The sequence below is a fragment of the Mytilus galloprovincialis genome, chromosome 1 (genome assembly GCF_965363235.1).
Source record: "Mytilus galloprovincialis chromosome 1, xbMytGall1.hap1.1, whole genome shotgun sequence".
NCBI lineage: Eukaryota > Metazoa > Mollusca > Bivalvia > Mytilida > Mytilidae > Mytilus > Mytilus galloprovincialis.
This window is the reverse complement of record NC_134838.1, coordinates 78,376,985-78,389,384: the sequence shown is the minus strand read 5'-3', so window position 1 is coordinate 78,389,384 and position 12,400 is coordinate 78,376,985. Positions and strand designations below refer to the sequence as shown.

Below are 12,400 nucleotides of genomic sequence, written 5' to 3'. Positions count from 1 at the left end.
AATGGCAATCGTCTTGGTTGAGGATCGAAGTCGCTGGATTCAACGTTTGAAGGAGACTAATCAAGTGTAATTTCAGCAGATATGTCGAGATTTGGCAAGTGGCTTAAAAAAGGACTTTTGCAAAATTTTATTTCAGCGTGGCGACCAAACATTTTCAAGAACTCGCTTGAAACGATCAAGATTCTTTCAAAATGTGGTTCCTATTTAATCAGTTGTTTCATTTACACAAGCACGGTGGGCCGTGGAAGTATAAATGCAAAATGTTCACACTTCTTTGTCAGCTATAGAGTACATTTTTCATTAGAAATACCGCGTCTAAAATGAATTAATAGTACTCGGTATACAATGCAATGAATTATTCCAAACATTTAACAAGTATTCATATCTTCAAAATTTCTGTGCATGAAAATACCAAACTGTATACTATTATTGAGAGGACTGCACTTGTTTAATGAAATACATGTTTTGTTTGTAGCCAAAACTTCCTAGATCAAAGACATGGGAGTGCGATCCCCTGACACCTATTTTTAAGCAATGAAAATGTTTCGTTCTAACGATATAGCTTTGATTTTACGAATATAAAGTTTGGTCTACCCCACATGTACAGCTTCCCCCAGCCAATTCCAATTTTCGTTCTTGTTCCTATTCTTGCCAATGAAAATCTGATGTCAGTTTACAATGCTAAATATAAGTCATAAAAGTACAAGACCTAAATTTAGTATGCAAGACTCGCGTTTCTTCTATTTAAGACTCGTCAGTGACGCTCGAATCAAGATAATTGAAAAGGTTTTCCTACTGGGTCATGTTTTTAGGTGTATTTGGTGTATTTACTTTTGTGATATATAATTGCGTGCAGTCTAACCATCCATGTATAAACGAATATTCAGTTAGAAATGACAAATATCTGTTAACCCATATTTCTTTATCAAAAAGTAGATTGGGTGAATTTCTGTGTGATTTTTGTAATTCGTCTGTTACTGCTTTTGTTTTTATTGATTTTTCCTTTTACCACTTGTTGGGGAGGGTTGGCATACCACTAAACTAGTTCAACTCCTGTGCCTGTCCCAAGTCAGGAATTGTGGTCATAGGTTTGTCTTCGTTGTTTTGAGTTGAATGTTTTGTTACATGTACAGCAGGTAAGAGCAGGTAAATTTTAGGCATACACGTTTATTTATTTGAGACGATTTAGAGCTTTTCACAAGGATTGGAATTCCAACCTTGTTTCCCGCTAACATGTTTAACCCCGCCACATTATTTATGTATGTGCCTGTCCCAAGTCAGGAGCCTGTAATTCAGTGGTTGTCGTTTGTTTATGTGTTACATATTTGTTTTTCGTTCATTTTTTTACATAAATAAGGCCGTTATTTTTCTCGCTTGAATTGTTTTACATTGTCTTATCGGGGCCTTTTATAGCTGACTATATGCGGTATGGGCTTTGCTCATTGTTGAAGACCGTACGGTGACCTATAATTGTTAATGTTTGTGTCATTTTGGTCTTTTGTGGATAGTTGTCTCATTGGCAATCATACCTCATCTTCTTTTTTATATTGTTGAAGGTCTTGTGGAGACTTTAAGATTTGATTTTTTTTTCTCGTGGTCAGAGTGTGTTCTCTGACATTTACCCCATATTTTTTCTTTTTCATGTTCAAGAAGAAATAAACAGACATTTAACAATATATTCTTACTAAACAAAAGTGATCAATTTTCAAAAAAATTAAAATCACATATTAATTTTCAAATTATTCTTTAAACTCTTGCAGAATATGTCACCGGTCACTCCCGGTGAATTAATACACATTAAAAAATCAAAAAATCAAATAAAAAATCCTTCGACGATCATTATTTTCCCACGGCACGTTAGGTAATTCAAAGATGATAATAAACCTTTTCTTCAGGCCAAAAATTGTTCTGATTTCCACAACTTCTTTCCTCAAAGTTTGAATTGGGCACTGTCGAATTTTGAGAACCCTGAGCCTGGTAGCCATACATGTATGCAAAGTTTGTGTCATTTGGGGTATGTGGTGGGTTATAAAAACCAGTAGGAGGGTTACAATTTTCAGGTGTTCTACCATTACTTGGATCAGGACTTTCCGGATTGGGAAAAGTGTGAGATGTAGGCGCCTGTCGTGTATTAGCTGAATTGTAGCATTCGTCACCAAACTTCGGAAACTTTACATTAAACGTTGGATTTTCCTAACTGGGTCATTTTGTCGAACGTCTTTTTTTCCTAGTTTCTTGAACTTATTAAAGTATTCTTCGATGATTTGGGGGAAATTCTTTCGCTCCCTTTCCAGATCCAACGGAATTTTCCCTTTGTAATGTTGCTCAAGGATGTAGCTGTGACAATTTATCTTTTGAGACTTCAAGAGTCTTCCGTTTTCTCTATTACTTCTGAAAGTGTAATCATCAGGGTTGGAATTGACTAAATGTGGTGTGATGACACTTATGAAAGATGACGACACTTGCTTCTCTAGCAGCTGTTTAGCCTTTAAATCGGTCTGAAATTTGCTGAGATCCTTTTCTATCTGTCTTTTACTTTCGGCAGCGTCGTTTACTTGTTTCTTCTCTTGTGGATGCTTATCTATGTCGTTGCACTGCATTGCCGATACACACGGCCCCTGAGGACAATTTCTTTTAGTATGTCCACTACGCATGTGACACAATCCGCATTGCTGTCGACTCCTGTCCCCATTAATAAGAGGGTTACTAAATTTTGCAGTAAGTGATTCCAGAAATTCAGTGGCACTCTCTAATTCAACTTGTTTAACACGAGTTTCGTCTTCTAAAGTAGCCATTTCTTCCTGAAGTGGGGTTTTGTAAACGAAAGTGTTTTCGTCTTCACATTTGGTATCCACAGCATATTGACCAAGGCCATGTAGGCTGTTATCATTCACTGGCGCGAATAATGCCTTCTTTGTCTTCACCGTCTCTCGGTCTTTGAAAATGTCACAGTCTAGTCCGAGGTGAGAGTTTGGAGTTCTCTGCTTTGCTGCCATATTTAGTAGATTTCTCTTGTGTGCCTCGGGAACAGTTGACGCAAATTCATTAATATCCTTTTCTTGAAAAAACTTCATGTAGTATGAAGTTGTGAATCCAAGCCTCCTTAAATCTGGAACATACTGAAGGAGATCAGTAGTTACGGAAGACAAAAAATCCTCAATGGACAAGCGTTTTGGCGTTCTCACGGTATCCATCTTGTCGTAACTTAAAGTGAACAGATGTTAAGTTAACGGTGTCTAGCCCCTTTGAAGTCAGTAGAACAGTCCATTATATAGACGTGGGGGTGTTTATTTAAATGAATTGAATTGATAGAGAAAAAAAAATCAAATATGGATATAATTTTGGCGATGCAAGATAATCATACAATTAGATTTTCTGTTGACTGTTTAGAATTTTGATCAGACGCTCCCCGGACTGAAATCAATTTTCTTATACTCGGGGTATAAATGTTCAAATAAGTACAGGAGGTTTATGGTAGCAGTATTGTACAGGTCACATGAAAATAGTGGTAACCAATCCCATCCCCTCCAAGGAAAAAAAACTGTTACATAAAGTTTTTTTGTCAATTTGTGTTCAGAATAAGAAAAAACATAGGATTTAAAAGGTATAGGGGGGTCCTTCTTGTAGGCCTCTGTTGACTATAGTTTGAGACTTCATCCATTTCTTTTTAATCCAGTTCAAGATAGGAGAAAATATACCCGGCCCTTGTGAGAAAGTCAAATGGTTGTCATCGTCCTTCGGTTATGTTCAATTCTTAACATTTAATTGAAAAGGGTTAAGGGGGGAGAGGCTTGATTTTTTGTCGAAAGAGAATATTTTTTTGAGAGTAGCGCGCGAAAATTTTTGTACTCTTTTAACTGCGCGGCAAATAATTATTTTTCTTCGCTATAACATTAGTTTTTTTGAGTTACATGGTGGAAATCTTGCTTCATATATTTTTTAGGAAAATACCAAGCCACCCCCCCCCCCCTAAGGTTATTAGTAATTTCCCATAGGGTCCTATATATGAATCAAAGTTCGGACATGGCGGCCATCCTTATTGGTGGGCGGGATCACCGGATACAAAATCAGAGGTACCCATCCTATAGTCATTCCACAAAAGTTTGGTTTCAATTAAGAAAATAAATCTAGACAATAAAAATTTTAACGAATTTTCAAAAGGTACCTACATGTATGTTAAGCTAGGATTCGACAGTAGTGGCCGTCCAGTTGGGTGTGCAAGGTCGTCGAATACAATTCTTATTAGCACCCACCAAATGATCATTACACCTGAGATTAGTTCTAATTTATTAAAAATTTCCAGATAAAAAGATTTTTTTAATGAATAACTCACATGGTCCTATGTTAAACAAAGTTCGGACGTTGCGACTATCTTGGTTGGCAGAAAGTTTTTATTTGAATTTGATGTTGAAGGACTTTTAAGAAAATCACAACAACAGCACAGGCGGCCTGGCCACTGTAGAGTCTTTAATAAATTTGGGGATTTATGAAATTTTCAATTGTCTTATGTTAATTTTTTTTTTTATTTTATGTATCCGAGTACAAAATTATCAAATCACAAACATTAAAACTACACTATTCGATGCGATTTCTTTAATAAATCTTCAAATGAGTAGATTCGATAAGGCCACATTTTGGTCCCATATTTTTGTGGTATTTTCAAAGTGCCTCAAAATCGCCATATGAGAGTCAAATCAAAGAAAATATATTACTCAACAGAAAAATAGTCTTTGCTGGTCAAGACATTGTTTCTTTGTTGTGTTTTGAATTCTGCGAATTTATAAAACTCATGGAAAATATGTAAATTTGACAGCTCCATTTTAGCGAACTTTGCAAATTTTATCAACAAACTGATATTGATCTTTTATAAAGTAACATTTGAGTATTGAATCAGCACAGTTTCAGTTTTCTCTTAATCAGTTCAATTTTGGGGCCGACATCAATTCTTTTCGAATCATGTCCTTTCCTGGAACATGTACATGTATTTTAATCATCAAATTTGCAGTCCAGAGCGACGTGATTTGATTTCATCTTACCCAATTATTAAATAAGAATTACAAATATTGCTTACAAAACATGCAAACACACATTGATTCAGAATGTGCATCGCCAAACAAAGTTGAGTTAAAAACAATGCCGTCGGACAAGGTCCTACAATTGAAAACCTTTTAAGATATTTGTTTGCAAAAAATCCTGATGCTCTAAGGCAACTTCCATGCATTAGACGATTGCTATTACTATTTTTTGGTTAAGCTTTGTCCGTTCGTTTTATGCCTTTTAATTTCTTATAAGTATTGTTTTCTCCCCCTAAACGAAATAAATGGTTCATTCCGGACACAGATTTTTTAGCGCCTTATTGATTTGGTCATTAATTCTTTATTTGATAGTTTACTTTTGACATTTGCGCCTTGCCATGGAGAGACAAAACAAATACGGAAGGAGATTTAAACAAGGGTTCAAATTATCAGATGACTTTCGAACACTGACTATTGACAAATGTTTAGAATATGGTGGTAATTCGGATAACCAAACAATACCAAGGGGTACATTTTCAAAAGTGTCGGAGGAATTAAAGGTGACTGCTTTTTTCGTGAGAAAAATGTGGAAACAGTTCTGTATAGACAAAGAAGTGAAGTGTAAACCGCACAAAGGACTGCAACCGAAATTATCAAATCCTGATAAAGAATACATTCTTGCAAAGAAGATGGATAAACCAACTATTAGTTTGTCTGAATTGAGAGAAAAACTTCTTCACAACTCTGTTGTGCCAATAATAGTGTTTCCCGAATGACAATCTGCAGAGTAATTAAAAAAGATCTGAATATGACGTTCAAAAAGGTGTCTCGGCCTAAGGCAGAGAGATTTACTGCTGCAAATTTACGTTACACACAAGCTTTCATCGATCATATACAAACTTTAGATGCAAATAAGATTCTTTTTATGGATGAATCGGGTTATGTGGTCACAGTTGCTAATCGAACTAGAGGCCATTCGGAAGTTGGAACAAGATGTGTGGAGGTGGAAAGATACCATCCGAATCCTAATGTCACCTTGAATTTGATCGTCGGACTAAATGGGAGAATGTATCATAACTTTGTAGACGGAACATCCGATACAAACACATACTTACAATTTATGGGAGAAGCATCGCATGCCAATACGGAAAATGGAATCTCCGTTATTGCTCCTGGGGATACGATAATCGTTGATAATTTACCTCTACACAGGAACCGGGCAGAGGTAACTCTTGCTAATTTCTTCGCGCCGATGGGTGTAACACTGATTTTTATGCCAGTTTATTCGCCTGATCTCAGCGCGGCAGAGCCAGTTTTCATGAAGTCGAAAAATAGTTTTGAAACAAGAACGATTTCAAACTATCATTAAGGAAAATCTGAAATTTGCTGTTTCTCTAAGTTTGGGGGAAGTAACCACATCAGACACGAGAGAGTTCTTCAATGGGACAGGAATGTTCAATGTTTGATTTATTGGTAATTGTCACAGTGACTAAAAAGAAAATAAAAGCGTTCATATATTCTTTATATCGTCTGTAATCTCTATACTTTCGTTTCCATGAAAAGGCAAATATAGCTTACGTTTACATACAACATAAGAACGAATTGCACTGTACATGCTGTAGTTTATACATTGTTTCTTTGAAAGTTGTTATAAAGAATTATTTGCATCACAGTATCCAGGTTCATTTAATTTTAGAAATCACCGATTATTAGCAGTGCGAATCGATTTTATGTTTACTACCACAGAAACAATGACTGCGACTCAGATAAATTCATTATGAATACTGAATAGCATAAATACTCATTGATTGAATAACATTGATCATGACTATATCGGGGTCGCATCCATCGTTTCTACAATAAACATGACCTCATCGATTTGCTCAATGTAGATATTATATACTGCTTGCACTAATTTATTGGATTCAACACTAAAAGTTTTTCTTTCGTCTGATACAGAATACCCCATATCTTTTCTTTTTCATACCTATCTGTTTATTATGTCCCCGGGATTATGTCAATCATACATTGTTGCAATACCGACATGCTTGTACTTTGTCACAGAAAAATCTGAAATAAATTTCCTTCAAATCGAAGTAAAAATACAAATGTACCCTTTAACATTTGAAATGTTGAAGACAAAATTGCTCTATATCTTAAGTTATTGACGAATATTTGAAATTTAAACCTCTATAAGATGTGATGTACGGCATTTCATTTTATCATTGGTAATGATCCATATCCGACAGAGAAGAAATATTCATAATGCTCAGAAAGTTTTCGTAAATATTGTTAGATACCACTAATCGTTCCAACAATCAAGAAAACAGAGACAAACAGGGGGGGGGGGGGATATGAAAATGAAAAGATATGACTTAAGTGTTAGCAAGTTCAGGGAGACGGCAATCAATTTACAAAAAGATAATTGATGTTTTAAGGAACTGTAGAGGTCTCCACATGTTTTCAACAAGGGTAGAATTCAAAACCTTGAATATGAAAGCCTCGAAATCCATGATACTTCGGTAGTTATCTCTGCAAAATCCAATCATGTACACGACATATAATACATGTATATTCATACATGTTTATTTAGAAACTAAGAATTTATTTTTGTTTCCAAACAGAATTATAAGGTTATGTATAAGTGCCTCCGTTCACTGCACAATTGTAAATTGTCTTCCTAAAGACCAGCAAAAATAAATGGCGTTCACGTAGTCATAAAAAAAGTCGTATAATTTACGTTATCGAACAAAAAATCAGAAATATATACGGAATATTATATGTGAATGGTTAGGAAATCCGTTTCCCCTACATGTTTTGAAAGTCAAAGAAAAATGTTTTCCCTGATACAAACGTTTTAAGAACCAGCTTTGTGTAACCTATAGACAAATACTATCAAGACGTCCTTCTATAAAACTTTTTTTTTCTGTTCTGACTTTGAAGAAATGACTACTTTTCGCCCAATCGAAATGGTGCATGGACATATTTTGTTTCATATTATTAGAATTATTTTCAATATTATCGGTATTAAACTTGAATATCGACACATGAAAGTTTGTCAGCATTGTCAATCTTTTTAACGTTAAAGTACCAATAGTTCGGTCACTACCTCATTAAGTTTATCGATAACGTAGCTAATTTTGACGGTAAAGAAACATCAATTCGATCACTTCTCTGTTACGGGCTGTATACTGCTGCTTCCATATGCACAATGAATGTTTCATGCCAAATTTATATATTGATTTCTTTTAAGAAAATGGTGTCTATTGCTATTTCTCTTGGTGTTTTTATTCGGGGAAAAAAACACATAGAAACAGTATGAAAATAGGAGATATTACTATGGTGTTGTGATATTTTTGGAAATAACTAATAGTCAAAGAAACATTTCTTTGTTTTTTGTCTTCGTTATTCCGTTACTAGCAATTCGCTAAATAAATCATACAGCATATTTCGAGAAATAATGAACAAAGAATAAGGGAAGCATAATGAAACTTTATATTATGTATATTAATTTAACGTGACGGCAAGAGTTTATATTCAAATATCATATGAACAAGTCATACAGTGTCGTATTTCACCTGAATTTTGAGAATCGTGCATTCAAGAGAAAATTCAAATCCAAATTGATTTTTTTTTCTTCTTGTCTGATATTCTTCAATCAATTAATTTAAAAGACTATTTAACTGTTTAATCAAATTGTGGTAACAGTAATCAGGAATGAAAAAGGTCAGTAGTTTCGTAGCAATACTAGACTTACAATAAATACAATATATTTCATCAAAATGCAACAATACTATAAAGTTGGAGACGCTGAACATTTCAAATGAGGGACCACACCAAATAATAATACGAATTAAATAAATCATAGAAAACTAGAATGTTTTTTTCCCCACTTTTGAAGTGTTATTTTGTAAATAATAGTAGTTCTCGAAACTAAATAAAGGCAACAGTAGTATCCAGGTGTTCAAAAGTCATATATTGATTGAGAGAAAACAAATCCGGGTCACTAACTAAAACCGAGGGAAACACATCAACTACATGCCTATATAAGAGGAAAACAAATGAACAACAGGAACACTGAAGTGCAACAAATACAAACGCTAATATACATTGACACTAAATCTTTTCTTATTATATTTTGTCAAATCTAACCTTTCTTTCTTCCGATTTTCGACTTAGAAATGACACCAGGCGAGAATCTTTCAATAAGGTATCACCACTTCGACGTTTGCTATTAATTCCATGAGATCCATGAATAGTTCCTCTTCGCTTATCATCAGACATGTCTAAAAATTTAAACATAACAGAATCAGATGTTCTTCTATTACCAACGAGCATTGTCGCCCGTATAGCACCCTTAAACTTCTTTAGAGCACTGCCGCTATTAGGTTTGCTTTCATTGATTATTTTCTCGGGAGAGTTAGTTACAATGTCTGTAGCTGATCTCCGTTTTAGTTGTTGGTCGATTGTAGAAGAACTCCAATGCCATTCCCTTTCCGGTGAGGATGAAAATCTTCGAAATTTTGTTGAAGCCAGAATAACAGAAGTCGTACTGCTCGATCTAGATTTTCTACTTGCCATTTTTTTCGACAATTAAAGAACGTCTTCAGTATTAGTGAAGTTTTAACTAACTGTTTGATTTACATTAAATCTTAGTAACTTGGGGGTTATTTAAAATGTAACAAGAATTTAAAATCTGTCTTGTTTAATTATCGAAAATTGAGCCCGATCAATCATTGAAAATAGGTGAAAAATGATAACCATACACTTAAGTATTACAAATAATAGAAACAGATTTTATTAAAGATTAAACACGTTTGCATGTTTAAGCGTAGAGCTCACTTATGAAAACAACCCATAAGATACCTCACAAAGAAATCTTTAATTCGTAAAAATAACATTTTGATAATCAAAGATTCAATTACATCCTTAATAAATAAGTAATTGTTATTTTGCGCACTGTTTCTTATGCGATTAAATACGATTAACCCTAAATATTATATTTTTTGTCTCAAAATGACTGAATAACCTTCCAAACTTTCGCATGATTCATCAAAAGGAACGCCTCATATTTCGGTAACATATTTATTGGAAAAAAGTTGATATAAGTACGAAGATTTTCCTTTATTTCTTTCATGAATTTAATAACTCTCTCCGGTAATTTCTTTTACAGCTCACCTCAATGTTTCGTACATGTTTTTCTATTATTAGGATGTGTAAAGGGGTTTGGGAACATATAATGCATATTAGATAAGCAATAGCGTATGATGTAAATTTTAAAATATATTAAAAGTGAACTGGTTTTGTCTGGCTTTAATTGATGATTGCTTATATATATTGGTTTTAAAATATAGGTAAAAATGAAGGATTGAGCCCAGTCATTATTGCTTCTTGGGAAGTGTTCCCTCTTAAATCTTGACCGCAATTGCATTGCATTTTTCTATTTGTTAAACAGAGAATCCCCAATTCTTTCTCCCTTTCGTTCAAAATACTTCTCACAAACTTATAACATGTACATATTGAATTATTTGGTGGTATTTTGTTTTATAGAAATCATTCGTCATATTTGATCATTCAGAAAATAAAAAAGTATAATAAATATTCAACATACGATTATAAAAACATAGTCTTATTTCAAAACGATAACCGTTTATAATTTCAAAAGAATAAAATATCGATCATATGTAAATATTACGATTTACTTTTCAACTGGGTTTACATTTTAGAAACATTATTTAAACTATTTAAGTGCATAAAATGCATAAAATGCATTACTAAATTATTATATAATATTTCGTAAAATAGATGAAGGTTTGGTGAAAAATTCAAGAAAATTCAGTTCGCGGAATAGGTGAAGTATGAACAGTAATCTAACGTTCTGATGGAAGAACGAACGCAAAAACTGCATTTGTATCAAAGGAAAATACTTTTATATAATATGTTTGAGAAAGAATGAAATAAAATATAAAATGATTTAAAAAAACAAAACAATAAGTATAAATTTTGTACCAAAATGCTAATATTTAAAGTAATTTCACGTTATAATAGTAGTGCTAAATTAAAATCATGATTATGGTATGTAATTTCAACAGACCATTTTATATGCTGTGCTATCTCGTTGCTATTTGTAACGCATATCCGTCAATTTCGGATAATAATGTAAGCCCCCAAAAAACCCCGCTTTGGTCATTGTACTAAGCTTGAACTATCGAAGTACTTCATTTACAATTTAGTACTTCCGTTCTCGAACAAAGTCAGAAATTTAGTTAAATTGTCAGCATCATTATCATATGATTTCAAAATATTATTGTTTTTTTAATTATTATTATTTTAACATAATATCCTTATGTTTGCGGTTAACTTGAATTCGAGTTGACTTAAAATAAAATCTATAACATCATTAAAAAGCTGCTCAATAAATATTTTAGCATAGTATCTTAAAATACGAGATTATGAGAAAAGAACGATGAAACAAATATACATACCTATAGGTGAGTGTAGTGCAAAATGAGTTTTACCTATACATGTGTTAGTTCTTCATAAGGTTGAAGACACTGTGATCTAAGCAAGTATAAGTATTCAGCCGATTAATTTACCACGAAATTATGAATATGCACACCTTCTATTCAGAGCAAACATGTCTTTAATCTTATTTTACATAATTGTAGCTTAGCTAAATTGTTTGCAATTGTCAATGTAAATTTACTTAGGTGATTTCAATGTGAACTTGTTGATGAAGGAGTCGATCGTTGAGGGATATGATATGGAATTTAATCTGTTTTTGTCAACAAATGTATTACTTAAATAACTATTGATGATTACCTGTTGTGTTTAATTAGTCTTAACCCTACTCAATATTTTCATTCTATGTTTGAATACATATTCAGATTTTTAAAAGTCGATATTTAAAGATATGAAATTTGATAACAATGTTCGTTTTCTAATACATAACTTTTTCTTCCTCAGTACATAAAAGACTTCAAAAATTGATAATTAATATGTTTGACAAGTTATTGGTTTTTATTAATAAGTCATTAGAATAAAAATCTTATCCACGTGACCTTTTTGCCGTGGTAAGTGACACAATCACACATTTGAGTAGAAACTTATATTGATAACATATTTCTTTGTATGTTTTTGTCATTCGACAGTTATTTTATCATAAAAAATGTAGGATATATACTGAATAAAGGAAGACAGGTGTAACAAAAGGGTAATCCAAAAATGTAAGTCAAAGAAGGTTGATTAATAGATTGATTGATTGGTGTTTAACGCCACTGTCAGTATTTTTGTTGTGCTATTTCGTGGCGGTCAGTTTTCGTTGGTTGGGGAAGCCGGAGTGCCCAGAGAGAACTACGACCTTTTGCAGAAAAACTGACAATCCT

At 33.3% G+C, this 12,400-nt stretch overlaps 1 protein-coding gene across 2 annotated transcripts in view; it reads right to left on the bottom strand.

Annotated features, from left to right (window-relative positions):
• LOC143085040 (cyclic nucleotide-binding domain-containing protein 2-like) overlaps positions 1–11,631 on the bottom strand; it is a 39,501-nt gene extending 27,870 nt beyond the window's left edge. Inside the window, exons 1-2 of one of the 2 annotated variants that reach the window (XM_076261190.1) lie at positions 11,501–11,631; positions 9,168–9,301 (exon numbers count right to left, since the gene is read on the bottom strand). In XM_076261190.1, coding sequence (XP_076117305.1) covers positions 9,168–9,299 — 132 coding nt within the window. In that variant the 5' untranslated portion in view covers positions 9,300–9,301; positions 11,501–11,631. Of the gene's footprint in view, positions 1–9,167; positions 9,711–11,500 lie in introns of those variants that run through there. The other variant, XM_076261182.1, reaches the window with a different exon arrangement.
• Positions 11,632–12,400: the final 769 nt, after the last annotated feature.